We start from the raw sequence: 12413 nt of genomic DNA, 5'->3' as shown, positions 1-12413 counted from the left end.
CGGGGCTGCCCCACAGGGTGGGAAGGTGCCGGTGTGTCCGCCGGGTTCATTCACACTGATTTCCTTCTCCCCCAGAATGATACCTCCCACAAGCAAAACCTTTCTGGTCAATAACCTGGCTGCGGGGACGATGTATGACCTGTGCGTCCTGGCCATCTACGATGATGGCATCACCTCGCTGACGGCCACCAGAGTCGTGGGCTGCACACAGTTCACCACCGAGCAGGATTACGTGCGCTGCCACTTCATGCAGTCCCAGTTCCTGGGTGGGACCATGATTATCATCATTGGTGGGATCATCGTGGCGTCCGTGCTCGTGTTCATCATCATCCTCATGATCCGCTACAAGGTGTGTAACAACAATGGGCAGCAAAAGGCCACCAAGGTCAGCAACGTGTACTCGCAGACGAACGGGGCTCAGATCCAGGGCTGCAGTGGGGTGCTGTCGCAGTCCATGTCCAAGCAGGCTCTCGGGCACGAGGAGGGCATCCAGTGCTGCAAGGCTGCCAGCGATGGTGTGACGCAGTCACCGGACACCGGCTCCAGCCAGGACTCAGCCACCACTACCTCCGCTTTGCCTCCCGCCTGGACTTCCAGCACTTCCCTCTCGCAGAAGCAGAAGCGAAAGTCGGGGCCAAAGCCCGGCAGCGAGCCACAGGGTGAGGCTGGCGGCAGCACCGAGCCCCAAAACTCGAACAGAAATAACTCCACGACCCTGCAGTTAGCAAGCCGCCCCCCTGACGCGGCCCCCACGGCCCACACGTACAAAAGAGCACAATCAAAGCCAAGTAAGTTCCTCACTCTGCCGGCCGACGCGTCCCGAGCCAAGCGCCGGCGGTCGCTGGGCGGCGAGCTGCTGGAGCCCCGCGGCGCCGGCGCCGGCGGACTGCGCTCCAAACGGAGCATGTCCATGAACGGGATGCTAGTCCAGGCAGACAGCGCCAGTGCGGATAGTGGAAAAGCAACTTTCTCCAGTTCTGAGTGGATATTGGAAAGCACTGTGTGACCTGCTTTTTTTTCTTTTTTCTTTTTTTTTTTTAAATTTTTATTTTAACTAAAAACAAAACACCAAACGTTGTGTGAAACTCCCTTTCCCAGGGAATTGGATTTGGAAGTCCACTGCTGTCTCGCTGATTAATGGGTTGTTCATGCGGGGTTCTGTATAAGCCACCCAGTGCACACAGGGGTTTATTTAGTTTTTGTTTGGTTTTGTTTAATATCAAAACCGAAGGCAACATTCAGAGATTAAAAAAAAAAAAAAAAAAAAAAGGAAAAAAAGATTAAGGGGCGAAAAAAAGCACGAAACAGCACCAGTGCCTTCCCTGCTCTAGGACTGGCTTCCTGGTTCTGCAGTAGCAGAAAACAAAAGAGAGAGTTTTCACAGAAAAAGCCTTTTATAAAGGAAATGCAATTTCCTCCAAGCTAACAAATAACCACTTCTGGATCAATCAGTAAAATGATATTTTTTAAACCGGTCAGACTGTATATTTCTTTTCCGTGACAATGGTGTTGCCTTTGTTTTTAGGCAGATGCTGTACAGGAGCAACAACGCTGTGTTGTTATGTTGTGTAAAATAAAATATTCACTCGGTACGCCAGCCAGCCTCGCGGTGACTGCCCTGCCAGAGCCGGGCCTTGGTGCTCCACAGCTCCCACCGTGGGGCTGGGAGGAGGACAGGGAGGTACCAGGGTGAGGGGTCCATTCCCTTGTGCCGGGTCTGGCTGGCTGGGGCGGGGCCCTGGTGAAGCAGTGGGATCCCACCCCGGTTCTCTCTGAAAAGGTGCCTGACCCACAGCCCCAGAGCACCCACATCCCGCGGCACAGGCATCGTCCCGTCCTGCAGCCTTCGGGGAGGGAGCCAGCCTGGGCGTCTCGGGGTGCAGGGCAGAGCTGAGCAAGGGCAGTGAGCGGGGCCGGCAGGCGGCCAGGTGGGCAGGCAGGGCTGTGGCCGGCAGGGACGCGGCCATTCAGTGCCTCGGTGCTGGCTGGTCAGTGATGATGGTCATCTGCTGCTGTCCTAGACTTTTGGGGTACATTTCCTCTAAACTTTATGGTTTGAATCTAGTTCTTTTCAGTCCCTGAGCACAGTGAAGGGCCTGGAAGATGGTGGTCTCGCCTTTAAGCTGCTCTTAATTGCAGTGCCTGTGGGATAGAGCGATTTTGGGCCACTCTGTAGGGACAGAACCCCACAGCAGTAGGGGACAGCAGGTGCAAATTCCATGTTGTGTGATGGCAGCTGCTCTGCTCACTGTAAAGGGAAGCCTGCAGTTAATATTAATTAAAATCATATGGTCATCATGTTCGAATTAGAGACAGCTTAACTCTGAACATTTGTGCATTGTGCATTCTCAGATGCCAAATAATAGGTTTAAGATGGGCTTTGTGGCCATAAAAGTGAGAGAATAGTTAAATTTTATACCCTGTGTGCTTGTTCTTGGGGGCACCATAACTAAGGCAGATGCCTGAGGACAGCCTGGCTCTAACGAGGGCAGCAGCCAGCCCCAGGGCAGTTGTGGGGGAGCATCTCACGGTGGGGAATGGCCCCTGGCACCCTGTCTCTGTCTCTGAGACTCTGCAGCGCAGGGCTGATGCTCTTGGCCATTGTGGGTTGCTCAGGGTGATTTTACTGCCTGTCATGGAAGAACAAAGTCAATGAGGGCGGTGTAAAGGACCTAAAAGGAAGAGGCTGCTTCTTTTTTAGAAACCCTTTTTGCTTCCCTCAGGAAATGCAGAGACCAAATAGGAAACAAAGCCTCAAAATGAGAAAACCCGCTTCCTGCTGGAAGAGTTTAAAAAAATACAATAAATCCCTCCTCGGATTGCTCTGGCAACCCATGAGCACTGCATGAACAGAAGGGAGCTCTTAAATAGCATGCTGTCAAGGACAGGGGTGGTCTGTCCAGGGTGTGGCAGTCTGATGGCAAGGGCTTTGCCCAGTGTGGGTCAAACATGAAGGTCTGAGCCCCAGTGAGGGACTGTGCTGGCAGAGGCACCTTTCCCCCCACGCTGGGGTAGAGAGAGAGTGTCAGAGGTTTGCTGTGGAGCGGTTGCGTTTAATCATGCATTTTAAAAACATCAAATGAAAATGCTTTTATATGTTGTCTAAAACTGGACCTAAATCTGTGTGATGTTTTGTGAAAGTGCTAAAATACTAATGGTGTCTTGTGGTTTAGGGAAGTTTATTTTTATATTTGTAATTTTTCACTCAAAGGAATAATTTTCTAAGCACTGCAGCTGATGTTCTGTCCATGGTGCCTCTGTGTCAAGCAGCGTCCAGGGACCATATGGCCCTGTGTTTGGTTTGATTCTCTGCTGGTAGTGCAGGAATGGGGATCTGGGCAGCCGGGGGTTCCTCTCGTGCTAGCTTCTCTCCCAGGCTGAGAGGATCATCCCTTGGGAATGCCCTGGGCATGAAATCATCTGTTCCCACTAGAATAACTGTGCAGTGGGACATTTTGTTTTATTCAGGCTTGATTCTAAGTATGGGAAGCCTCATGGAGGAGGAAATTCTCTGTCCTTTCTGTTCTGCAAAACCATAGGTTGCCAACAGTGTGAGACAGAAAAAATGCTGAGATGCTCCTGGATCAGAATAACATGAGGTTATTTCCCCCAAATTGGAATAACTTCTCACCATAGGAGGTGATGGAATGGGGGGTGTGATGTGCTGTGACCCCAGCATCACCCCCAGCTGTAGAGGGGTCTGCAGGGACATGAGCCCAAGGTGCCTCTCTGCCCCTCAGGCATCACCTGTCTGCAGCTCGGCTCTGTGTGCTCCTGCTCAGATATAGATTACCTGAGACTTTAGCCATGAGAGGGTCTTTATTCACAGGCGCTGGTGGAGGAGGAGAAACTACTTCAGAAAGTTCTTTGCTCTTACTGAAATGGCTGGAACACACAGGCCTTCTCTGGAGATGGCGCTCCGTTAGAGGCCGGTGTGGCTGTGCCTGGGTGGAGGAGCCGGCTGTTGTGTTGTGTCTCTTGTGTCTGTGCTGCCTTCCTGCTGTGTCCAGGCATGTCCTTACCATCAATACATGGTGCTGCTTCGCTCTGGTGCCATCGTGGCTTTATTTCTGCAGCGTGTCCCCATGCATTTGCCAGCCCTCCCCTTGCGCCCACGTGGCCCTGCAGCCATGGAGAGGGAGCTGCGAAGCACAGCCATGTGTTCTGTGCATGGGAGAGGGGACACAGCTCCTGGGCACCTGATGCTCTGGCTGGGAAGGGCCCGGCACCACTGGGGTGTGCCACCTCCCGAGAGCTCCTGCAGAGGCACTGGCTCGAGGTGGTCTCCTCCCTGCTGGCGGCAGAGCTGCTGGAGGCTTGGTGCCAGCAGCACAGGGATGCTCCTGCCTCCTGGGGACCAGGACAGCCCTGCTGGGCATTGCTCTGGGAGCATCCCAGACCAGTGGAGTGACACTGAACTGTGGTGGGTGGGCAGTCCTGTGCAGCTGTGTGTGCCCTCTGGAAGGTGCAGTCAGGCCCTTCCTGTGCCATGGCAAGACTATGCCCGAAGCCGTGGTGGGCACCCAGCACAGAGATGGGCACGTTGCTTCCCTGGGAATGGCTTCAAACCAGGAGTAATGGCTACAGCTACTACCAGGATCACTTCTCTTCCCATCAACCAAGGGGAAACAGAGCCTCAGCGCTACTGGAGCTTTGTGGTACTGGAGCCTGAGCAGTACCACTTGCAGAGTGGCCACACATGTCAGCACTGTGATCGCTCAGGAACATTCACCTCTCTGTTCCATGGTGCTGCTGCCCACTCGGAGTGCAGCATCACTGCCCAAAAGCCACTCTAACAGCAGCCACCCAGTTGCACAGTGCCTTCTCCTGGCAGTAATTTTAATGTTGGTCAGAGTTCTGGTTTAAAAGCAGCATACTGTGACCAGTCTGCAGAGTCCTGCTTACAAATAACGTGGTTCTCCCGTTTCCCCTTTGCAAATGCGTCCCTGTGTGCCTGGCTGTGTGTTGGGGTACTGGGCCTGGGGCAGAGCCTGTGCTGCCAGATCATGCCATGCTGGGGTGGTTGCCCACCACGGCCCCTCAGCCCAGCTGGGGCTCCCCGCAGGCCAAGCTCCAAGTCCTCGGCCACTGGTTGTGTGGTGCTGCACCCCCTGTGACTGTGGAATTGTCCCTGCAGGCATCAGGCATGGCAGAGGGGTCTGGCTGGTGCCAGCCTACCTATTCAGCAGCAGCTTGTCCACCCTTCGCTGCCGGCTGCGGACAGGTGCACGGCAGCGGGCACAGAGTGCCAGGAAAACCAGCTCTGTGAATAGGAGCACCTGTGCCCAGTGCTGACTGTGTCTGGTGAGTGGCTGAGGTCCGGCTGTCACAGCAGCACAGACCCTGTGGAACAGGGCTATGCCAGGCGTGGGGCAGCAGCGGTGCCCACTACAGCGCCTACACCCTGCACCAGTAACGCAGCCCAGCAAAAGGGGAATCGCACTGGTTTTGCTGACTGTGGACTTCTAATGCAATAGATTTATTTGCAGGAGCCAATGTCAAGGCTGCTGCTGGAGAGAAAGGGAAGCTTGGCTTTGAAGGAAGGAAGCTTGAAAGGGAAGGAGCAAATGGGGCACATGGCTGGCTGCAGACCCCACATCAGGGACTGTGTTTGTATTAAAATGAACAGAATAAGCTCCAGGTTTTGTGGTGCTGTGTCACCTCAGGTCGTTTCAAGAACTGCACTTTAGAAGCATCTGGCTCAGGAACGGTGAGCCCAGGCTGATGTGCCTGACTTGGTCTGAGCTGGTTTTCCTCCTGCACTGCCAGGTTGCTGCTCTCGAGGCACCTGCAGTGCTGTGTGCAAGCTGTGCCATCTCCTCTGCAGGGGAAATTCCCACTGGGAGAGGGAATGAGGAAGAGCAGTCAGGGTTGGAGCCCAGCCCCCTTGGTAGGCACACAGGGACCCCCACCTGGCCTAAGCCTGGGCTCCCTGTGGCCAATCTGTAGTCTGGGGGCTGTAACCCACAGCAACCCAAAGATGAGTTTAAAGTGGTGCCTGATTGGTATTTGCATATGGCAGTGGCACGTCTGCTCTCCCCGAGGTAAGTGGGGCTGTGCTGGCTGGCAGGAGAGGCCAGTGCAGTGGGACCGGGCGAGGCGGTGGAACAACTGCCCAGTGGGCTGTCCCTGTGCCCTGGGGTTGATGTGGGGGCTTGGGGCAGGACAATGACACATGGCACATCCTCGCAGCAGTGACCTTTCCTCGTGCGTGCAAACCTCAGGGGAAGGCAAGTGCTGTGTCTGTGCCCATCTGCTGCTCTGCTCTGGTGTCCTCAGCTCTGTGTGAACCCCTGGCAGTGTGTGGAGTTGGAGTCCCTGCCATGGGCAAAGGCTTGGCCTCTGCAAGGGCAGAAGCATATCTGGAAAATTGAGAAGTCTCTGGTTCTGGAACAATGAGCTTTGCTGGTTCTTTTGGGGGTTTTGGGGGTTGTCTTATTAGTTGGATTTTCCCTGAAGCAGCAGAAGCAGCAGCAGCAGTAGTGCTGTGCCTGCCCTCCCTGATGGTGGCAAGGCTTGTGGCAGAGGTATGGGTGGGGGACACTGGGTGCTGCTAGCCCAGTCTTCCATTAGCCCAGTCTCCTGTTAGCCCAGTCTCCCATTAGCCCAGTCTCCCATTAGCTGCCACAGTCTGCTGCTGCGCCCCAGCCCCTGCAGTGCACATGGCGCCGAGACAGTGGGTGCCAGGGCCGAGGGCAGGCTCTGCTGCTGCTTCCTGCCTGGGCTGGCTCTGTGGCAGCTTCTGGGACCCTTGGTGCAGTGCCCAGCTGGCTGTGCAGCCGTTCCTGGGACCGTCAGTGGGTGCCGTGCCCAGACTGGCCCCATGGCAGCTCCTGGGGCTCTTGGTGTGGTCCCACATCAGTGTGGCTTTGGCCATGGGAAGGGCTGCTCTGCTCCTCGTCCCCTCACCGTCTCTGTTCTGTCTCTTTGCACAGAAGCCGGGGCCTCTCTGCAGGACACCAGCCCTTCTCCACTCCCCGAAAACGTTGCCACCGATGTTCTTACTCGGCAGAAAACAATACGGTTCCAACTCTCCGAGGATTGACGTGTCGCACCGCACTCACCCCACTGAAACCTTTACTTGAAGCTGCAGCTGAGGCCACGTGGCCGTCAAGGTCGGCTGCCTCGATAAACTGTCTTCCCCCCCTCACAGGCTGCCCATCTCCCATCTGCCACTTTAAGTCTAAAATACCTGTTTTTTTCTGGTGTCCAAGGTTTTTATAACTAAAAATTATGATGAAAAATCTGGTGGCAACAGCTGCAGTCCCAGGTCATGTTCCATGTCGCCAGTGGTGAGGTCACTAGCTGTAAACATGGTAGCTTCAATCACCTGAACAAATAAATGTTTTACTACAATGGCATGGGCATGTTGGTTGATCCAGGGGGTTGTGCCTGGCAGATTGGTTGATCCAGAGAGGCTTTGTGCTGACTGGGGCCCATGCCCATGGAGAGGCCCCATGCTGCCTGGAGTCTGTGCCCACGGAAAGGACCTCATGCTGCCCGGGGTCCATGTGCTCAGCCGAGCTGTGTGAGGTGGGGCTGGGCACTGCAGTGAGCAATTCCTGTGTCTCTGAGTGGGAGCAGTGAGCTGTGCCTGGCTGCAGGCCCAGCTTGTGGCTGTTGGTGCCACTGGCCCAGGGTGACTGGCTCAGTCAGGCAGCTGTGCCGCCAGAGAGCTGCCTGGCTTTTCCCCGTGGTGCTGGGCAATGACACGGGCTGTGGGCAGAGGGAGCCCCATCTGCCCTTGGGGGAAAGCCCTGGGGCACCAGGGTGCTGCCCCACAGAGCCCCCTTCCCTGTGCCAGGAGGGCAGCCTGGGCTGTGGTGGGAGACAGCACTGCAGGCTGCTCCAGCCCCATGTGCCAGGGGTGCCATGGAGCAGGCAAAGTGCTGGGCACAGTGTGCCAGGAGCTCTGGTGCAGTGTCAGCCCTAACAGCATGGCCTAGGGTGGGGAGACAGCTGAGGACCGGCCTGGGACTGTCCTCTCTCATGCTGCCCCAGTCCCTCAGTCCACACAGCCTCACCTTTCTGTTCTAACAAGACCAAAGGGGTTTTTTGGATTTTTTTTCTTTTTCTTTTCTCCCTTGTCAGCATTCCATCTGGCTCACAGATAAAATTAGAGCTTCTTCAGAACCACAGTGAATCAGCCAGCCTTAACATAACTTCAGGAGAACAGATCACAGCTCTGGTAAGTGTGTCTTGTCACCAGGACTGAGGCTGCCCAGGTGAGGGTCTCCTGGGCCCCACTGCTCCTGGTGGAAGCTGATCCCACTGCTGGCTCCTGTCCTGCTGTGCTGATGATGGACCTCAGTCTGGGCAGCTGGCTAAGTGACTTGCCCGTGGCTTGTCTGTACCAGCAGAGACATCAATATCTCCCCAGGACACAACAGTCTCTGGAGGAGAGACTGAGCTGAGCCAGGAGCCTCACCCATCAGGTCCCCTCCTATGCTTCCTCTTCTGATGCTGCAGAGACAGGATCCACCCCATGACATTGGCAGGGAGACCCCAAGCTTGGCACCCAAGGCTTGTGCCTGTGTGAAAAATTCAGTACTGGTCTGGCCGCACAGACCCTGGGGCAGATGGCCCATGATCCATCCAGTGCATGGAATGCCATGCCAGGTGGTGACTTCAAGGGGAAGAGCCATGGGCTCTGATCAGGTGCTGGATCATCGCTCTTTTTCTCACGAAGCCTGAGCAGTGATCCTGGTGCTGCACACAGCCTGGATTTCATGTGGATTATAGCAACAGCACATACTGCTCTTCCCTTTCCTTGCTGTGCAGTACAGCAGGGGTTTAAATTCTGGAAGAGACTGAGCCCCAGATAAACTACTCTTCAATAAAATGTTCAGTGGACGTTGAGTCCACAGACCCATCCCCTCACTCACTGCAGACTGGAGTGACTCCCCCCATGGAATTCAGGACAACTGACCTTTCTTGGAGCAAGCAGGTGACACTGAGGTCTGCAAAGCAGCTGGGCAGAGCAAATACATGACCCAGATGTGTGAGTAAAGGAATAGCAGAGGCTGCATCTTCCTTCAAGCATCCTGCATCAGCTGTGCAGCTGCCAAAACCCTTGTTACACCAACATGCTCCAAGTTCCAGCTGCACAGAACACATCCATGCTCAGGATTTCATTCCACATTACTATCATGTTATTCCCCTCATTCAGTGGCTCCAATTTCAGGCTTCCAGGCACAGAGCAGAGTGATGATTCCTTTCTGTATCTTTTTAATTAATTGTCAAGCTAAGTTCCACCTGTCCATTTGATGTTAATTGGAAATACAGCTTTCAGGGGGCAAAATTCACTGCAATTGTGAGTCAGATTTGGGAAAAAAAAATCTTTAAAGTCCGTGGAGTAGAGTGTGCTTGCTTGTATGGTGCCGTGAGTGATCCTCTTGTTGGACAAGTGACCTATTATGAGATCCAGAACTTACTGAAGAATCATGCAAATCATCTCAGTTGCTAAAGCTGAAGGGAATTCTGGCCCAGAAACAGCACTTCCTTATCTCCCCGTGGGTGCCCCACCAGTGTCCCATGTCAGCCCTGGCCGCGGGTGGGCTCCTTGCCAGGCAGGCACTGTGGTGCTTCAGGGGCTTCTTCACGAGTGGCCCCATGGGCCTGACCCTACTCAGTGGTCACTGACTCACCACTGGTGCTCATCACAGGGACTGAGTGAATTATTATGGGGATTGCTTCTCTTAACAGGTTAACAAAGGCCAGGAAATGTGTCTGTACGCACTGAGGATGGTGGGCAGGGGTCCAGGGGATCCCAGCAGCCTCCTGGGGACTCAGACAACCTGACACACAGCTCACAGGGTCTGTGGGGTGACCAGATGATGGTGGTGGGATGAGTTATGTCTTGTGCTGTTCCAGGGCATCCTCAGTCAGAAAAGCCTGGACATTCCAGCCCACCAGCATTCCTCACTGCAGCATGTGCTTGGCTCTTGCAGTCCTGCAAGGCACCAGAGACAGCGAGTTGGGAATTTTCAGATTAAACCTTGTTTTCACAGAAATATACACATTCACCATGGTCTAGTTCTGGTTTTGTTGGTTCTGTTTTCTTTTTTCAGTAGGGGAAAATTAATTGAAGAAAAACTTTCTGTTCAGAGACAAATGACATCCCAGAGAAGATTGATGAGCATCACTCTGGGAAGAAGGAACTCCAGATGGGGCTGGATTTGCAGTGGGCATGTAAATCTCCCTTTCCTTGTCTGATGCAAACAACACTCAAAATTAGCAGATAGTGCTGACAACTTCCTTGGTCTTTTTCATTTGGGTTTTTGTTTGGTTGTTTGGGGGGTTTGTTTTTTTGTGTGCTTATAATCTCATGGAAACATTATGAAACCATGGTAGCATTTCCAGGCAGCACATCCCAGTTGTTCAGGATGTCCACGTCTTGGGGCAGCACAGAGGCAGCTCCTCTGGGGTGTTGCCAGCTGGGCAGGGGATGTGGTCATGTGGGAGCTGTGTTTGCTGCAAGCCGGGATTTCCAGAGGCATTTTCATAGAAATCTGACAAAGATGGCAGCCAAGGGCAAGCTCATTGCAGGGCACTAAGGGGGAACTCAGGGGCTTGGAAAGCTGCTCAGTTGGCCACATCCTGCTCAGTGGGCAACAGCACACTCTGAGAGAAGTGGCACCAACCTTCCTAATGGAAGCTGCAGACACCCTGGAAGTTCCTTCCTTGGAGCAGTCTCGCTGTGTGACCGCAGGCTCGAGGTCTGGGCTGGGAGCTCTCCCCTGTCAGAGTCCCCGGGGCTGCCAAGGACATGCCCAAACAGAGGCAAGTGAGCACCCCCCCAGCTGTCCCCTGGCAGAGACACGGGAGGAGTTTTGAGGCCAGTGGGAAAAAATATTTGATGGTGGGCCACCCTTTAAGGGATCATGGTTTCCTGTAATTTTTTTACATAAATTCTCTCGTGTACACAGGATAGGAGCTGGGCTGGTTCAGCCTTGGCACACGCCATAGGATGCCATTGTGAGTCTCCTAAAAGAGACTTTCCCTGGCTACCAGGCAGGAAAAGATGGGTGAGCTAAGGAGGATGTCACCACACTGCCTCTGCTTAATGACAGCAATCCCTTTTTCCAGTTGTACTGGAAATAGCATCATCCTCCAGAATGATTTCAGGCTGCAGTAGGCACCACCATGTCTGTGCTCATGTTGCAGAGGGGCAGTAATTACACTGCTCCTAAACACTCATTCATTTGAAGTGGCCAAATATTCATCTTCATTATTTAGGAGTGTTCATCCCTAAAAAATTTTCTGACCCTTAAAGTCCTAAAATCCTACTGAAATTTGAAATAGGTGGAGTCTAATCTGTACCTGGGCTGATGTCCTGTCACTGTCTTGGAGGACGAATGTGAGTAATTTGCTGTTGGGCCAGAACCTTCCCTGAACATTAGGGAGATGAAGAGTTCCTTGTGTCAGCATTTTGTGCCATGGTTCCTGAAGAGGCAGGGGAGAAGTAGGATTCTGGTCCTGATGCCTCTCCAGCTGCTGGCCAAGTGGCTCAGGCTGGATGTTGGGAGATGCCTCCCCCCAGGCAGGGAAGCAGGGAGGACAGTGTGTGTGGCACCTCTGTCCATGGAGGTTTGTAAGAGCCAAGGAGGGTAAAGCCCTGAGTAACCTGGTCTGAGCCCTGCTTTGAGCAGGGACCAGAGCAGAGCCCCCTGGGGAGTCCCACCCAGGCAATTCCATGTTTCTGGGATTCAGCATGGAGCAAGGGAATGGGGGTTCACCCAAACCCCTGCAGAGGAGGGGATGGCACTGCCTTTGGGAACTGACCCCTGCCAGGGCAAGCTGAAGTGGAGTTATCTGCCAGGAACCAAACAGGCCTCTTCTCTTCTCTCCAATTGTTTCATGCTGCCTGTGCCATGTCCAGGGCGATGGTGCCCAGTGCCAGCCAAGGAGCGATGCCTACTGCAGCAGGAGAGATGAGGGCAATGGGAACCAGCTGTCCCACCACAGAACAGCCCATCAGCCACTGGTGTGACACTGACCCGGCTGGGGCTGGGGAGGGAATGGGGAAGCAGGAAGGGAGGAGGGGCTGCACCTGGTTTTCTGGGTGAAGCTGGTCCAGGAGTGACAGCAGGGTGAGCCCACACTGGTAAGAGACATCTGCCTGCTTTGCTGGGATGGAAGGGGGGGTTATAAGAAGGAGAAGTTGCAATGCTAGAGCCTGACTGGGATGGCTTCTCCTTTGGGGTAGGTGTTGAGGGCCCTGCAGCAGTTCTGCCTGTGTCAGGGAGGGATGGCAGCTGGTGTTGGAGGGTGGCTCTGCCATGTGCAGGTGGGCCTGCACAGGGAGGTGGGGATATGTGTGTGTGTGAACAGCCTCCAAGGGGACATCTTCCCTGCAAGTGTATTTTTTGTTGTGCAGTTCACTGAAATGAGAGAAAATTTAAAGTCAAGTA

The 12413-nt window shown here is 54.0% G+C and overlaps 1 protein-coding gene across 7 annotated transcripts in view; it reads left to right on the top strand.

The window, feature by feature from the left end:
* LRFN5 (leucine rich repeat and fibronectin type III domain containing 5) overlaps positions 1-7358 on the top strand; it is a 39267-nt gene extending 31909 nt beyond the window's left edge. For 5 of the 7 annotated variants that reach the window (XM_069018720.1, XM_069018721.1, XM_069018723.1 and 2 more), the window contains exon 3: positions 76-4257. In XM_069018720.1, the coding sequence (XP_068874821.1) occupies positions 76-1006 (931 nt within the window). In that variant the 3' untranslated portion in view covers positions 1007-4257. Of the gene's footprint in view, positions 1-75; positions 4258-6935 lie in introns of those variants that run through there. The other 2 variants (XM_069018726.1, XM_069018725.1) reach the window with 2 other exon arrangements.
* The last annotated feature ends 5055 nt before the right edge of the window (positions 7359-12413 follow it).

Source organism: Aphelocoma coerulescens, chromosome 5 (assembly GCF_041296385.1).
Source record: "Aphelocoma coerulescens isolate FSJ_1873_10779 chromosome 5, UR_Acoe_1.0, whole genome shotgun sequence".
Classification (NCBI taxonomy): domain Eukaryota; kingdom Metazoa; phylum Chordata; class Aves; order Passeriformes; family Corvidae; genus Aphelocoma; species Aphelocoma coerulescens.
This window is presented reverse-complemented; position numbering and strand designations above follow the sequence as displayed.